At 38.0% G+C, this 11,821-nt stretch overlaps 2 protein-coding genes across 2 annotated transcripts; one reads left to right on the forward strand and one right to left on the reverse strand.

The window, feature by feature from the left end:
* Nucleotides 1-646: 646 nt before the first annotated feature.
* fgf21 (fibroblast growth factor 21) lies at nucleotides 647-1,633 on the forward strand. The gene is made up of 4 exons (XM_054599492.1): nucleotides 647-794; nucleotides 926-1,003; nucleotides 1,153-1,256; nucleotides 1,343-1,633. The coding sequence occupies exons 1-4, from the start codon at nucleotides 647-649 to the stop codon at nucleotides 1,631-1,633; spliced, it is 621 nt and encodes a 206-aa protein (XP_054455467.1).
* A 3,957-nt stretch (nucleotides 1,634-5,590) lies between these two features.
* On the reverse strand, nucleotides 5,591-9,206 carry LOC129091355 (potassium voltage-gated channel subfamily A member 7-like). The gene is made up of 2 exons (XM_054598939.1): nucleotides 8,520-9,206; nucleotides 5,591-6,496 (listed from the first exon to the last, which is right to left on the reverse strand). The coding sequence occupies exons 1-2, from the start codon at nucleotides 9,204-9,206 to the stop codon at nucleotides 5,591-5,593; spliced, it is 1,593 nt and encodes a 530-aa protein (XP_054454914.1).
* Between the last annotated feature and the right edge of the window lie 2,615 nt (nucleotides 9,207-11,821).

Below are 11,821 nucleotides of genomic sequence, written 5' to 3' on the forward strand. Positions count from 1 at the left end.
AACAAATCCTAGGTCAAAACCAGGTGTCTGTACTAAAACATTTGAAAAAAAACTGAAAAGTAATTGAGGGATATCTTATTTGTTTTGACAAAATCTCTGGCTTATACATATCTTGATTACTTAAATCAAATAAAAAAGCATATTTAATGTAAAAAGTTTTGTTTAATACAGTACATAATACACTTTTATTCAGAGGTCCTTGAATAATGTTCAATAACTTGTTAAACAAGTGTGAAAATCCAAACATTGGGAAACATAAAATCAACACATACTCCTATGTTTTATGGGCTAGTTGGCCAGGAGGAATTTTGTTCCACCTGATTCCCAAACACACAACTTTACGGGCAACTTTTACTGTAAGGGACAGGAAGAAGCCCATACATAGTGTTTAAACACAGGTCATCCTCTCGGCATTAAATCACAGCTTCATTTTGTAGAAATGTCTGACTCATATGCTCAGGAAGTAGGACCTCCTTCTCCAAACTGCTTTATAAAAGGGCACAAAACTTGCTCCTGTTGATCAAAAAGACCTCACTCCCACAGAGCGAGATATTTCCTATTTATTTTATAAGCTATTCCTTATTTTCATTAAGCTATTTATTTTTTGTATTTATTCCTTAATCATTCTCCTGAATCGTTTTTCCAAATGTTTTTGTTTCCATGCAGCTCTTTCTGTTACTTGTCTTCTTTTCTCTTAATCATTACACTTCCATTCTCTCTGTCATTTTATCTCACTGACTCCAACCCACTTTTATCCTTCAATAATCAAGTCAGAGATGTACACCTCTACACAGGTATTTTTAAAAGCCTACTTGTCATTTTAGTAATTTAGTAATATATTTGATGCAAATATGGAGTTTTGAATCAGATCAGCGCTCTTAAAAGTTCTTAATTATGTTGATTTGTGTCTTTCTTCTTGTTGCAGATAATCACAGAAGAGGGATGTATCTACAGATGACTCTGGATGGGAGAGTGTCAGGAAGCAATGCTCAGACCGCTTACAGTGAGTATCTGGGAGATAAATCAGTAACAGAAAGCATATGTGGGCTCAATTTAGGATATATTTTCCTTTAAAAAACATTCACACAATACACTGGATAATTTGAGGTCCAGAAAATAGAGATGCATCTATTTATTTTGCTGTGCTTCCAGGTGTGCTGGAGCTGAAATCAGTTAATCCAGGCCATGTAGTTATCAAGGGGAAGTCATCATCTCTGTTTCTCTGCGTGGACAGTGGAGGTCGTTTGAGTGGGCAGGTACAGTAAGCAAAGACAACTTTACTTTCCTAAAGTCTCCATCCTTCCTGTCGTTACTGACAGTTCACATCTATTCACCCTTTTAGGCGCAGTACTCAGAGGCCGACTGCACCTTCAGAGAACTGCTGCTGGCAGATGGATACACCCGTTTCCTTTCCTCGCACCACGGAGTTCCTGTGTCTCTGGCATCAAGACATTCTCCAGATCGACAAGCAGTCCCCTTCACTCGATTCCTACCACTGAGGAATACTTTGGCAAGCGAGAGCGTGTCTGAACAGACACCAAACAATCAGAGATATTTTAATGTGGACACTGATGATCTTCTTGGAATGGGTCTGCATACTATGGTCAGTCCTCAGTTCTCAGGGGACAAGTAAAGAAAATGAATTGAACAGATCTATAACTTAATATGTTATGTAGTTTTTATTGATCAAGGACCAGTTTCTCATGAATATAAAGTATTATTGTAACTTATTTATTTATTTTTTGTGTGGTGTATTTCTAATGGTTATTTAAAGATCGAATAATGAATTCTGAGATGTTATAGTCAGTGCTGTGAGAGTATGTTTGTGTCTGAGTAAGAAAGGACAGTGTTTGTACTTCTCATGTTAATCTGACTAGAGAGTGGTTCTGAATGAAAATAAACATTATAAAAATCTCACTTTTGTTTGTCTGAATCCGTCATGTAATGATACTGAATTTCCCTGAAACACTTAAACAAACCACGAAGAATCCATTTACAGAATGAGGAAGACTAATGATCAGAGCTCTCATGGAGGAGGAGTGAGAAAGTGGGAGGAATATTGTGACAGCTGTAGCGCTCTCTGGTGGACAAATAAATAGTAATGATGGAAAATAGGCCAAGTTCCCTGAACCACTTGTTTTGGTTTTTGGGCTCTGGTGTTCATTAGGTATGTTTGAGCATTAAGTCTACTTTAACCATTTCTCAGACGTCACATTGGGTATTAAACCAATGGCATTTCCCTACAATTAACCGTGGACCTCTTATAGTCGTAGACATTTGGGCCATGCCCTTGAGCTGCAGTTGACTTAGTTCAAAAACTGTTGTTTTGGTAAAGGCTGGTAACCCTCACTGATGTGCTGTTGATTTTTCTTTTTCTTTTTGTGACTATTGCCTTACTTTCAGAACCACGTTTCACATCTAAAATTAACAAAAACAATAATATAGGCTAATAATAACAACAACAACAACCATGGCACTATTATATACATACCGCATGTGCACAGATTGTAAAGCCCTCTGAGGCAAATTTGTAATTTGTGATTCTGGGCTATACAAAATAAACTGAATTGAATTGAATACCCAATTTTATACAAGATTACCAGCAGTTTGCTGAAAATGAATATTTCATCAATAAATGATCACATTTTACCTTGAATTCTTGAAGAAATCAGTTTTTCTCAGATGCCTCCACTGTGAACGTAGAATCCAGAAACGTTCAAAAACTGATTTTCATTAAATCCTTTCGGAATTGAAATGAATGAAGGACAGGTTCAACAACAGTGAAACTATATCAAAACATTTTACAATCCTTTCGTGGATCCAAATCCACAAATCCAAATCGTGGAGTATAATCTAAGTGTTGTTTGTCCAGCCGTACGCTCAGTACTTTCGCGATAATCTTACGATTCAAAACACTTCCGCCTTTACGATTGAGTCCATGAGTCTTGTTTTATATGTTTATAATAGTACGACTTTTGTATGCTTGGGAAGTAGCCTACTGAGAATACGGTTGGATGGAGAAGGTTGAACAATAATTATATTTGACAAGATGGGTGGGATAGAATTTATCTTAAAATTAGGTACAATGCAACCAAATTGCCTATTAAGCTTTCCAACTATCCTCACCACAGATTCTACTTTTATTGAAATTATTTTACAGCTTCGAACCTCATAATACACCAATATGGAACAGCAGATACTTCACAAAAGATTATCTCTGTTATAGTTACTGGATACATAAGAATATATGTAATGGACCTTTTAGATGCAAATAAGTATGTTTTTTCTTATGATTATTTTTCTCTGTAAATAGGACTTTCATTGCAACCTCAAATAATTAAATATATTATTAATGACATACCTAATACATTTTGTATTTTAGCAAAACATATAATTTTACTCTCTGCCCCCATTTCATCTCCTTAGATATTTTATAAATTTGTTTTCTTGATAAAAGGTGCTCAAAAAACTTCAGAATGTATACCCTGCTCAGTACTGTAAATAATATTTTAAATATTGTTGACCAACCAGCTAAACTAAACTGAAAACACAGTTCCTCAAATAACGAGTTCCACCCAAAACGAAAGAGATTTCCCACTAATGATTTCCGCCCTTCCACTGAAATTTTAAGATTTTTCTTCGAGAGCATGAGTGTGTTTTCGGTAAAGGTGATATTTAAACAACAGAGCATGTCTTTGTTTCATGCTCTCATACCTAGTTTGGTTGGGTTCTGTAAACAATTCATGGAATGGTTAATAACAATGTGTATTATTATTTGTATCTTATTATAAGACAAAAAATACTGCATGGTGGCTCCCGTCGTCGCCATCTTGGCAGCAACGACACAGACTAACTCCCTGTTAATCCAAAACTGGGCATAGAGGTCGAACAGGTGCCGCAGCAGAGCAGACAGCTAAGCCTTAATATCATTTAAACGGGTGAGTTGTATAAAACTTTACCTGCGTACTGTTTTAATAAACAGGGATATTAGCTATAGAGACCGAACTGTTATTTGTTCCAGGCTGTAATCATGTGCTGTATAGTTGGGCATTTTAACATGTAGGTCTATGCGGATTAACTCGCTTTCAGAGCCATCCTCAAGTGGCCTTTTGATGAACTGCCCTGGAGATTGCCACTTAGGAGGCATGTGACAAAAATAAAGTTTTCCTCAAGAATTCAAAATAACACATGTTGAGGTTTTTTAAATACATTCTTTTTAAGGGTGAAATATTCCTTAACATTTTTTTGATTTTTCATTTAATTTTTATCTTAAGACATACATTCACAGTGCTGCTTGACTAGCATCTGTATAGGTGGTAAGTATCTAGGTTTTTTTATCCGGTAATTTGTTTATCTTCACTTTTACCCTTCACGGATAGTTGAATTAACACCAGTAACACAAAGTCAAACACATTATTGAAGCCAATTACACTAGCAATGTTACTGTAGTGCACATACCTTCCTAGGGTCATCACTGTGATGTTGTGGAAAGTCTAATGTGTTCCACTGAAACTGAGAACAATATTATTGGAAGCTACTTATAACAGCTTAGTAGCTGTGGAAAAGGTCAACCATAAAAGTAAAACACCGATTGGATCTGGCAGTCCTCTGTGACTAAATGTTGTGCTTAGAGATGCCGTAGGCTAAGCAGTAAAGGATTAATTGTTGTATTTCATATTCTAAAATAACACTGCTATATCTAATAGGCATCAGGTTTTTTTCCAATGGCACCAGCACCTTTTCCCTAAATTATAACTTAATACCACAGGCAACCATAAATAGCACTGCTTCTTTTTAAGAAAATTAATAAAATATAATCTTTATTAAAAACACTGAGTGCATAATTAAGCAGGTAAATGCAGAAGTTCTGTTATAGCAATCAATACATTCCTCTTTAATACAAAATGGTAACGCCATGTCATTAAGTGATGCAGCAGTGTTGTATTACAGCATGAAAAAGGTCATGTCAGTCACTTCAGGTCACATAAGCCAAAACTACACAATTGTGAACTTTGTACATTACTTACAGAAGAATGATGAGAATGTGGAGTTGGTTTACGAGAGATCGCAATCTGTCTGCAGCGACAGCTCTGCTGGTGTTTGGTTGAGTTTTGAGGAAACTTGACATTTATATTGCCAATAATCTATCTTCTTCCACTTCAAACATTAAGCCAAAATGTGACAGTACTAAGACATCATAGTTTCAATCACAGAACAGACATTCAGAAAGTATTTTTTTTCAAACACAAGCTCTTATAGCATTAATAAATAACAACTCATATTACTTATATTTATATCAAGACCCTGAGAATGTAAAACTCACTGTCTTTTTCTTGCTTTTCTTTAAAGCTTTATTATACAAAAGGTTGTCTCTTTTAGTGACATTTGGGTGTAATAAATACCTATAAATGAAAAAGAGAGGCAATAAAAATAACTGAGTAGACATATTAGTGTTATATTTTTAATTCTACTTTCCAGTATCTTTTTTTCTAATTTCATTCATTGTGTTTCATTCTGCTTTTTCATTCACCCCCTCATTTTTTTTTTTTTACTGTCTTTGTCAAATGATACAAAACAATGCTTACCCTCCCTACACTTGAGTCACCAGTGGTTCACTTAGATACTTGTTACCTTCTCTAAACTCTGTGCTCTGTCCTGTACACAGGCCACCCAACAGAGTCCCATTCAAAGGGTTGCAGCTGCCTTCAATGGCATAATAATCTGCCTCTGCATCTCCATCCCCTTCCTCTATTTCCTGCCCTTCTGGCCCCTCATCCTCCCACAGACTCGTCTGGACGTGATTGTACTCGGTATGACCCTCACATCCAGTCTCTCGATGGTAAAAGTAGCTAAAGTTGGACACTATAACGGGCACTGGCAGCGAGATGGTGAGCACACCGGCTATGGCGCACATTGAGCCCACCAACTTACCCCACACTGTCTCTGGGTACATGTCACCATAGCCCACCGTGGTCATGGTGACAGTTGCCCACCAGAAGGCATGTGGTATACTGATAAAGTCTGTGTTGGTGTGGTCAGCCTCAGCAAAGTAGATGGCACTGGAGAAGAGGATGACGCCAATAAACACAAAGAAGATAAGCAGGCCCAGCTCACGCATGCTGGCCCTCAGGGTTTGACCAAGGATCTGGAGGCCCTTAGAGTGACGAGATAACTTGAAGATCCTGAACACCCTCACTAACCTGATGATTCTGATGATGGCCAAAGATGTGGCTGGAGAGGCGTCATTGTCCTTGGCAAGCTCTGTTCCCAGAGTGACAAAATAGGGCAGGATGGCACTGAAATCAATGATGTTCATGACATCCTTGAAGAAGTGCATCTTGCTAGGAGAGCAAGTGAAGCGCATGAGGAGCTCAAAGGAGAACCAGCATATACAGATGGTCTCAACCAGGAAGAAGGGGTCATGGAAAACATTTTGTGGCAGAGGCATGTTCTCGGATACGTTCTTTGCCTGGGAGTGGTACTTGTAAAAATATTCCTGAAGGAAAGGAGACAGGACAGACAAGAAAGATATAAAACATAATTATAAAATATAGCAGAAGTATTACTATAACAAGATTGAAAATACACAATTATAACTGTCGTTTTGCTAATCATTCTTCAAACTATAAATAATTTAACCCCCTTTAAGGGGTACAGTAAGTATGAAGATAAAACCATCAGCCAGTTAGCTTAGCTTAGAACAGAGACTGGAAGCAAGGGGAAAGAGCTAGCCTGCCTCTGTTTAAAAGACACAAAATCCACATACCAGCATGCCTAAAGCTCTCCAATAAATAAATAATATTATTTGTTTAATCTGTGTAAAAAACAAAAGTGTAAAAATGGCACAAACAAAAAATGAAGAACTTATGAGGAAGTACAACATACTCCATAAAACAGCCAATTTATGTTTTTACACTTAAGTTTTGGTACAGATTAAAAAAACTACACACACACACAGATAATATTACCAGGCTTTATGATAAGCTAAGCTAACCGACTAGCTACATATTTACCGCAAAGATAGGAGAGTAGTATCTATTATCTCATCTAAGTCTCTGCAAGAAAACAAATAAACATATTTCCAAAATGCCAGTCAAATCCTTTAACTGTATATCATGTTATGCTGAAATACTAATTTCATGGTATTCTAATAAACTAGATAGAACTTCAGTATGCTGTCCACCATCTTTTGACACCATCATAAAAGCATTTGACATCTGCAGCTTTACATTTCAATCATAGCTTTGCCTATCTCTTTTTCAGTCCACCTGTCTTTCCGTCCTCCGTGTCTGTTACTAGCATTACGTTCAAGCACTAGATAGTAACTGTGTAAAACATCTTACACCTAACATCAAGTTAAAAGCATGAAAGTGGAAGATACAGATATAAAGGGATCAGTTGAGTATGCTGTAATGGGCTGTGTGTAATATTTAAAGTTTCAGGGAAGTTTAAATAAACCACGAGTATTCCTTATGACTTTCAGTAGCAGGTCAGTGACAGTGTTTATTGCTAAAGGTAGACATCTATGTGGTGATCGGCTCCAAGGGCTCTCCTAAGACTAAATATAACCCTGTGAGATCTCCAAAGAGAAACATGAGATCGTCTCCTAGTCCATCTCAACCTTGGTTGCTATCCCATCTCACTGGCCTCTGCAACCATGTAACATGCAAGTGCAGTTCAGTGGGTCTGGAGTAAGTTACAGTAGTTTCCTGGCAGCTCCCTGGTGCAAAGGCAGCCTGGCCGGGCACAGCCGCCCTGGAGGAATGTGTTAACATGACCCAACGTTCGCTTATCATTCTGTGAGACCTTTTAGCCGGAAGGCTTTGGCTCACCTTATACCTATGTGTTTGGTCACTTGTGTGACCTTTTATTGACACAACTAACCGTCTCCTCATCCTGTCTTTTCTTTCTCTCATATTATCTGTACTCATCCCCCTTCCCCCCATTACTCCCTCTACCCTTTAGCGCTTCCTGAATCTGAGTGTATCAAATTTAACAGCCGACTAAAATAATCACACCATAAGTTACCCTCAGTCTCTCTCTCTCTCTCTCTCTCTCTCTCTCTCTCTCTCTCTCTCTCTCTCTGGTCTGCTCCCAGACATATTGGCAAATTGTTTCCTAGTTGTTCTTCTGAACACATGTAGTCGTCACCCAGTGTGTGTTTACCTAAACACTTGCTTCCTGTGGTATCATGTTTCAGTTTGGCCCAGACTGTTACAGACTTCCCATTCAAGACATGATTCCCAGGTGGTTTGATTTAGGCTGTTGGTATATCTGTTTTAGCAAGTGGCATTGAATTATTTGAAGGCCATCCATCAATGTATCCTTGTGTCCAAACCTTTACCTTTGACCTACCTATACGCCAAATGTGACATTTGATTTAATTCCCAGTTTCCTCTGTCAATGCACATTCTCAGTTTTTTTCTGTACTGCTGATAACCAACATAATAAAAAGCGGATATTCACCACCTTTCATACTATTCTGCCTCCCAAACATACACTTTAATCTCATTCCCTACCTCCCGAGACTCCTTCTCATTCCTGAAGTCGGGCAGTGTCTCCAGGCAGAAGATGAGGATGGACAACACAATGACCATGACACTGATGATGGCTATGATACGTGCGCCCGATGAGGACTCGGGGTACTCAAACAGCATCCACAGTCTTTTCTGGATCTCGTTGGATGGCAGCTGTCTCTCCTCCTCTTTTGGAAAACCTTCGTCCTCCTTAAAGCGGTTCATAATGTCCTCTCCCAGCTCGTAGAAAATCAGCTCATCCATGAAGATGTCCAGGGGTATGTTGGCAGGCCTCCGAAGCCTCCCGCCTGACTGGTAAAAATACAGAATGGCGTCAAAGCAGGCACGGTTTCGGTCCAGGAAGAGCTCGTTTCGAAGTGGGTCAAAGTAGCGTGACCTCCGCCTGGGGTCACCAAGCAAGGAGTCAGGGAATTGGGCCAAGGTGCGAAGCTGAGTTTCATATCGCATCCCTGAGACATTGATGGCCAGTCTTTCACTCAGTGCCCATCCATTTCTCCATAGCGACCCCGAACGCCGGCCCTCTTTCTTCTTCTCTGTCTCGTTCCCTTTGGTCTCCTTCTCTCCTTTTTCCTCACAGTTGAGCTGGTTCTTAAGCTGTTTGCCGCTCTCTCCATCGCTATCTTTCCCGCTGCTTCCTCTTTGGTCTTCCTGTGGGTCACTGCTGTCCATCCCTCTGTGTATCGCAGGCCAGGGAACACTGCAAACCAGTCTCCTGAGAATTCGTAGAACAACTGGACTTAAAAGCAAACGCTGTCTGAAACCAGAGTGATAGTTCCATCAGTGGATTTTGTTTTCAATTGATTGGCTTTATAGAAGGCATAAGAAGCAAAGGGCTATAAGGGAGAAACAGTAGCAGGGTCTGTTTGTATAAAATTCTCCATGACATATTAAATCGCAGTTAAGCATACACATTCACCCAAAAAGTTGGAAGATTTTCCTTTAAATGTTAATAATTCAATTTAAATTAAAAAGTAAACTGTGGATAAAAAATATGCCAAAGAACAAGCAATGTTAGTTTCCAGTTAGCAAGATGAAAGCATTTACTCACTAAGTATAAAACAGCTGCTGACAGAGATTTAAGGCAGGATGAAAAATCACATTGTTCGTCTCTTGTGGCTCTTCAGGTTGTCTGTGTTTCTCTCTGTCATCATGTTCGTCTGTCATATAAACAAAGTCCTTGTTTGGCTGTGACTTTTAGTCCACTGCCAGCTAAACTCTCTGACCAGGTTGTACACCGACTGTGCTTCCAGTTGTTTGCTCGGGGATCATCCACGATCTTATCCCGTCCCTTACTGCCTCATGTTGTCTGACTTGAAATTTTTTGGGAATGCTGTCCTGTTGAAATTCAATCTCTGTTAGATCCCTCCAACCCCTCCCAGTCCTTTCCCTCCATTTTAGCTATGAGGCAAGACAACCTTCAACCTCACTATCAAATGTCACCTCTGCCCGGCACTGCATGGTGTTACCTTCTCTAACAAGCACGGTACTCTGACTGACAGAGGTCCCTCGCTCTTCCTCATTAAACTCAAATGTAAAAAAACTAATAATAATAAAAATTTGGAACTGAAGGCCGTAGAATTTTTTTATTTTAATTCAATGTCTGATTACCTAGATTTAATCAATACGTGTAAAACATCACTATACCCCTTATATATGTATCAGTTGAAATAGTTTGTCATTATTTGGGGGGGATTTACACTGGCATGGTTTGGGGTATGTTAGTTATTTATAATTTGCAAAAGCTTGAACTTTTTAGATTTACTAAACTGTAATTTGTAATATTTTTATCTAGATCAAGACAATTAAAAAACCCATTATGACATGGCATTGCATTAAGACAATTTAAACATGTGTTTACAGTTATGTTCACAGAACCTACACAGAATAAGATATAAAAACATTGGAAGAGTTGCAAACTTATGATCATTTCATAAACGACAAATATGCAAAATGGCTGTTAGATCCTGCTGTTGTTTGCATTTAATTTACCATTCACGTATCAAACATCTACACTTTCTTCATTTTGTTTTACCACCAAAATTGTCTTTACTATAAAAGGAACAAGAAAAAACAAAAAAGCAAAGATCTTAAAAATGTGACAAGTTTTTGCAACATGCCTACCTTTCTATTAGAAACACAGATTGTTTAAACAAAATCTTTCTGCTAACCAATAAAATATAGGATAATAAATGTACCATATAGCAAAAAACAACAACATAAAATGCAACTGCACCCTCATTTTAAAGCCAGGTAAGAAGATACAGATTCATTGATCATTTTTATCTCCATGTTTTGTTGTATCAGGATATTTCAACTCAAACAAGTAAAAGTTGCCAATCCGGATGCACACGTAAGTTATTGACGCCCACTGTGGCTGGATTGACAGTTAATAGTGAAATTGTAAATTGTAACTCCAGGCCAATCGGGAGTAACAAACTCAGGTAAAAAACAGTAAACTTACTAACTAAGGTTGTTTTGGCCTCATGGGTAGTTATTTCATTAATGTATTTTTATTATATTATTGGGTAAATGGGCTCACATTTTAATATTTGTAGCACATTATCCTCATTTAGCAAAAGGTGTGTTCTTTTTTTAGTTTTGTCTTTGACGCTTTAAGTTTAAATAAAATTACTATACCATCACCTCCAAGTCATGATCAGCCACTGCCAGTCTCCCAATCTGTTGCTCATTCCCACAGGACTGCTGTGGGTCACACAACATGCTTCACCAGGACCAACAGCCATCAGCTGAACCACGGAGGTCTGGATTTCAGGTGCTTTGGATAATGTAGAGTTGTTTCATGTAAGCTAAGCTTGTGGACAATATAAAATGGACAATGTAAAAATGTATACCCTCCATTTTGAGGGTTTAAGTTCTGACTAACAGGTTTGTCAACAGCCTAGAGAGGTTATCCAATTGAAATATTCTACCAAATTGCTGTCAATAGAATATGTTCAAAGCTTTTACGTTAATGATAAACTGTGTCTTGTTATTTAACCTATTGAGCATGACTTTGTGATTTACAGGGAGAAAAAAAACTTGACCCTTAATTCCGGGCTTTTTTTTTCACCTGTTTTTTTGTTAAAATATTAAATGGAATCACAGTGTCACATTGCATTGCACTTTCTAAATGGTAATAATTATAATAATAGCAATAATAATATTAATTTACTTCAGTTCATTTTGACTTTCTGGTTAAAACAAAAATAACCAAATAAATATAGACAGGATCAAATAATCAAGCAGATTTCCTGTTGTTAGGTCCTCATCCATCTGAATCTACC

This window comes from Anoplopoma fimbria, chromosome 5, assembly GCF_027596085.1.
Source record: "Anoplopoma fimbria isolate UVic2021 breed Golden Eagle Sablefish chromosome 5, Afim_UVic_2022, whole genome shotgun sequence".
Lineage (NCBI taxonomy): Eukaryota > Metazoa > Chordata > Actinopteri > Perciformes > Anoplopomatidae > Anoplopoma > Anoplopoma fimbria.

Coding starts and splice junctions, on each gene's coding strand:
- fgf21 (XM_054599492.1), top strand. CDS start 647: ATGTTTTTGTTTCCATGCAGCTCTTTCTGTTACTTGTCTTCTTTTCTC. Junction 1,004..1,152: donor CAATGCTCAGACCGCTTACA/GTGAGTATCTGG, acceptor CTGTGCTTCCAG/GTGTGCTGGAGCTGAAATCA. Junction 1,257..1,342: donor GAGGTCGTTTGAGTGGGCAG/GTACAGTAAGCA, acceptor TCACCCTTTTAG/GCGCAGTACTCAGAGGCCGA.
- LOC129091355 (XM_054598939.1), bottom strand. CDS start 9,206: ATGGACAGCAGTGACCCACAGGAAGACCAAAGAGGAAGCAGCGGGAAA. Junction 6,497..8,519: donor ATGAGAAGGAGTCTCGGGAG/GTAGGGAATGAG, acceptor CCTTTCCTTCAG/GAATATTTTTACAAGTACCA.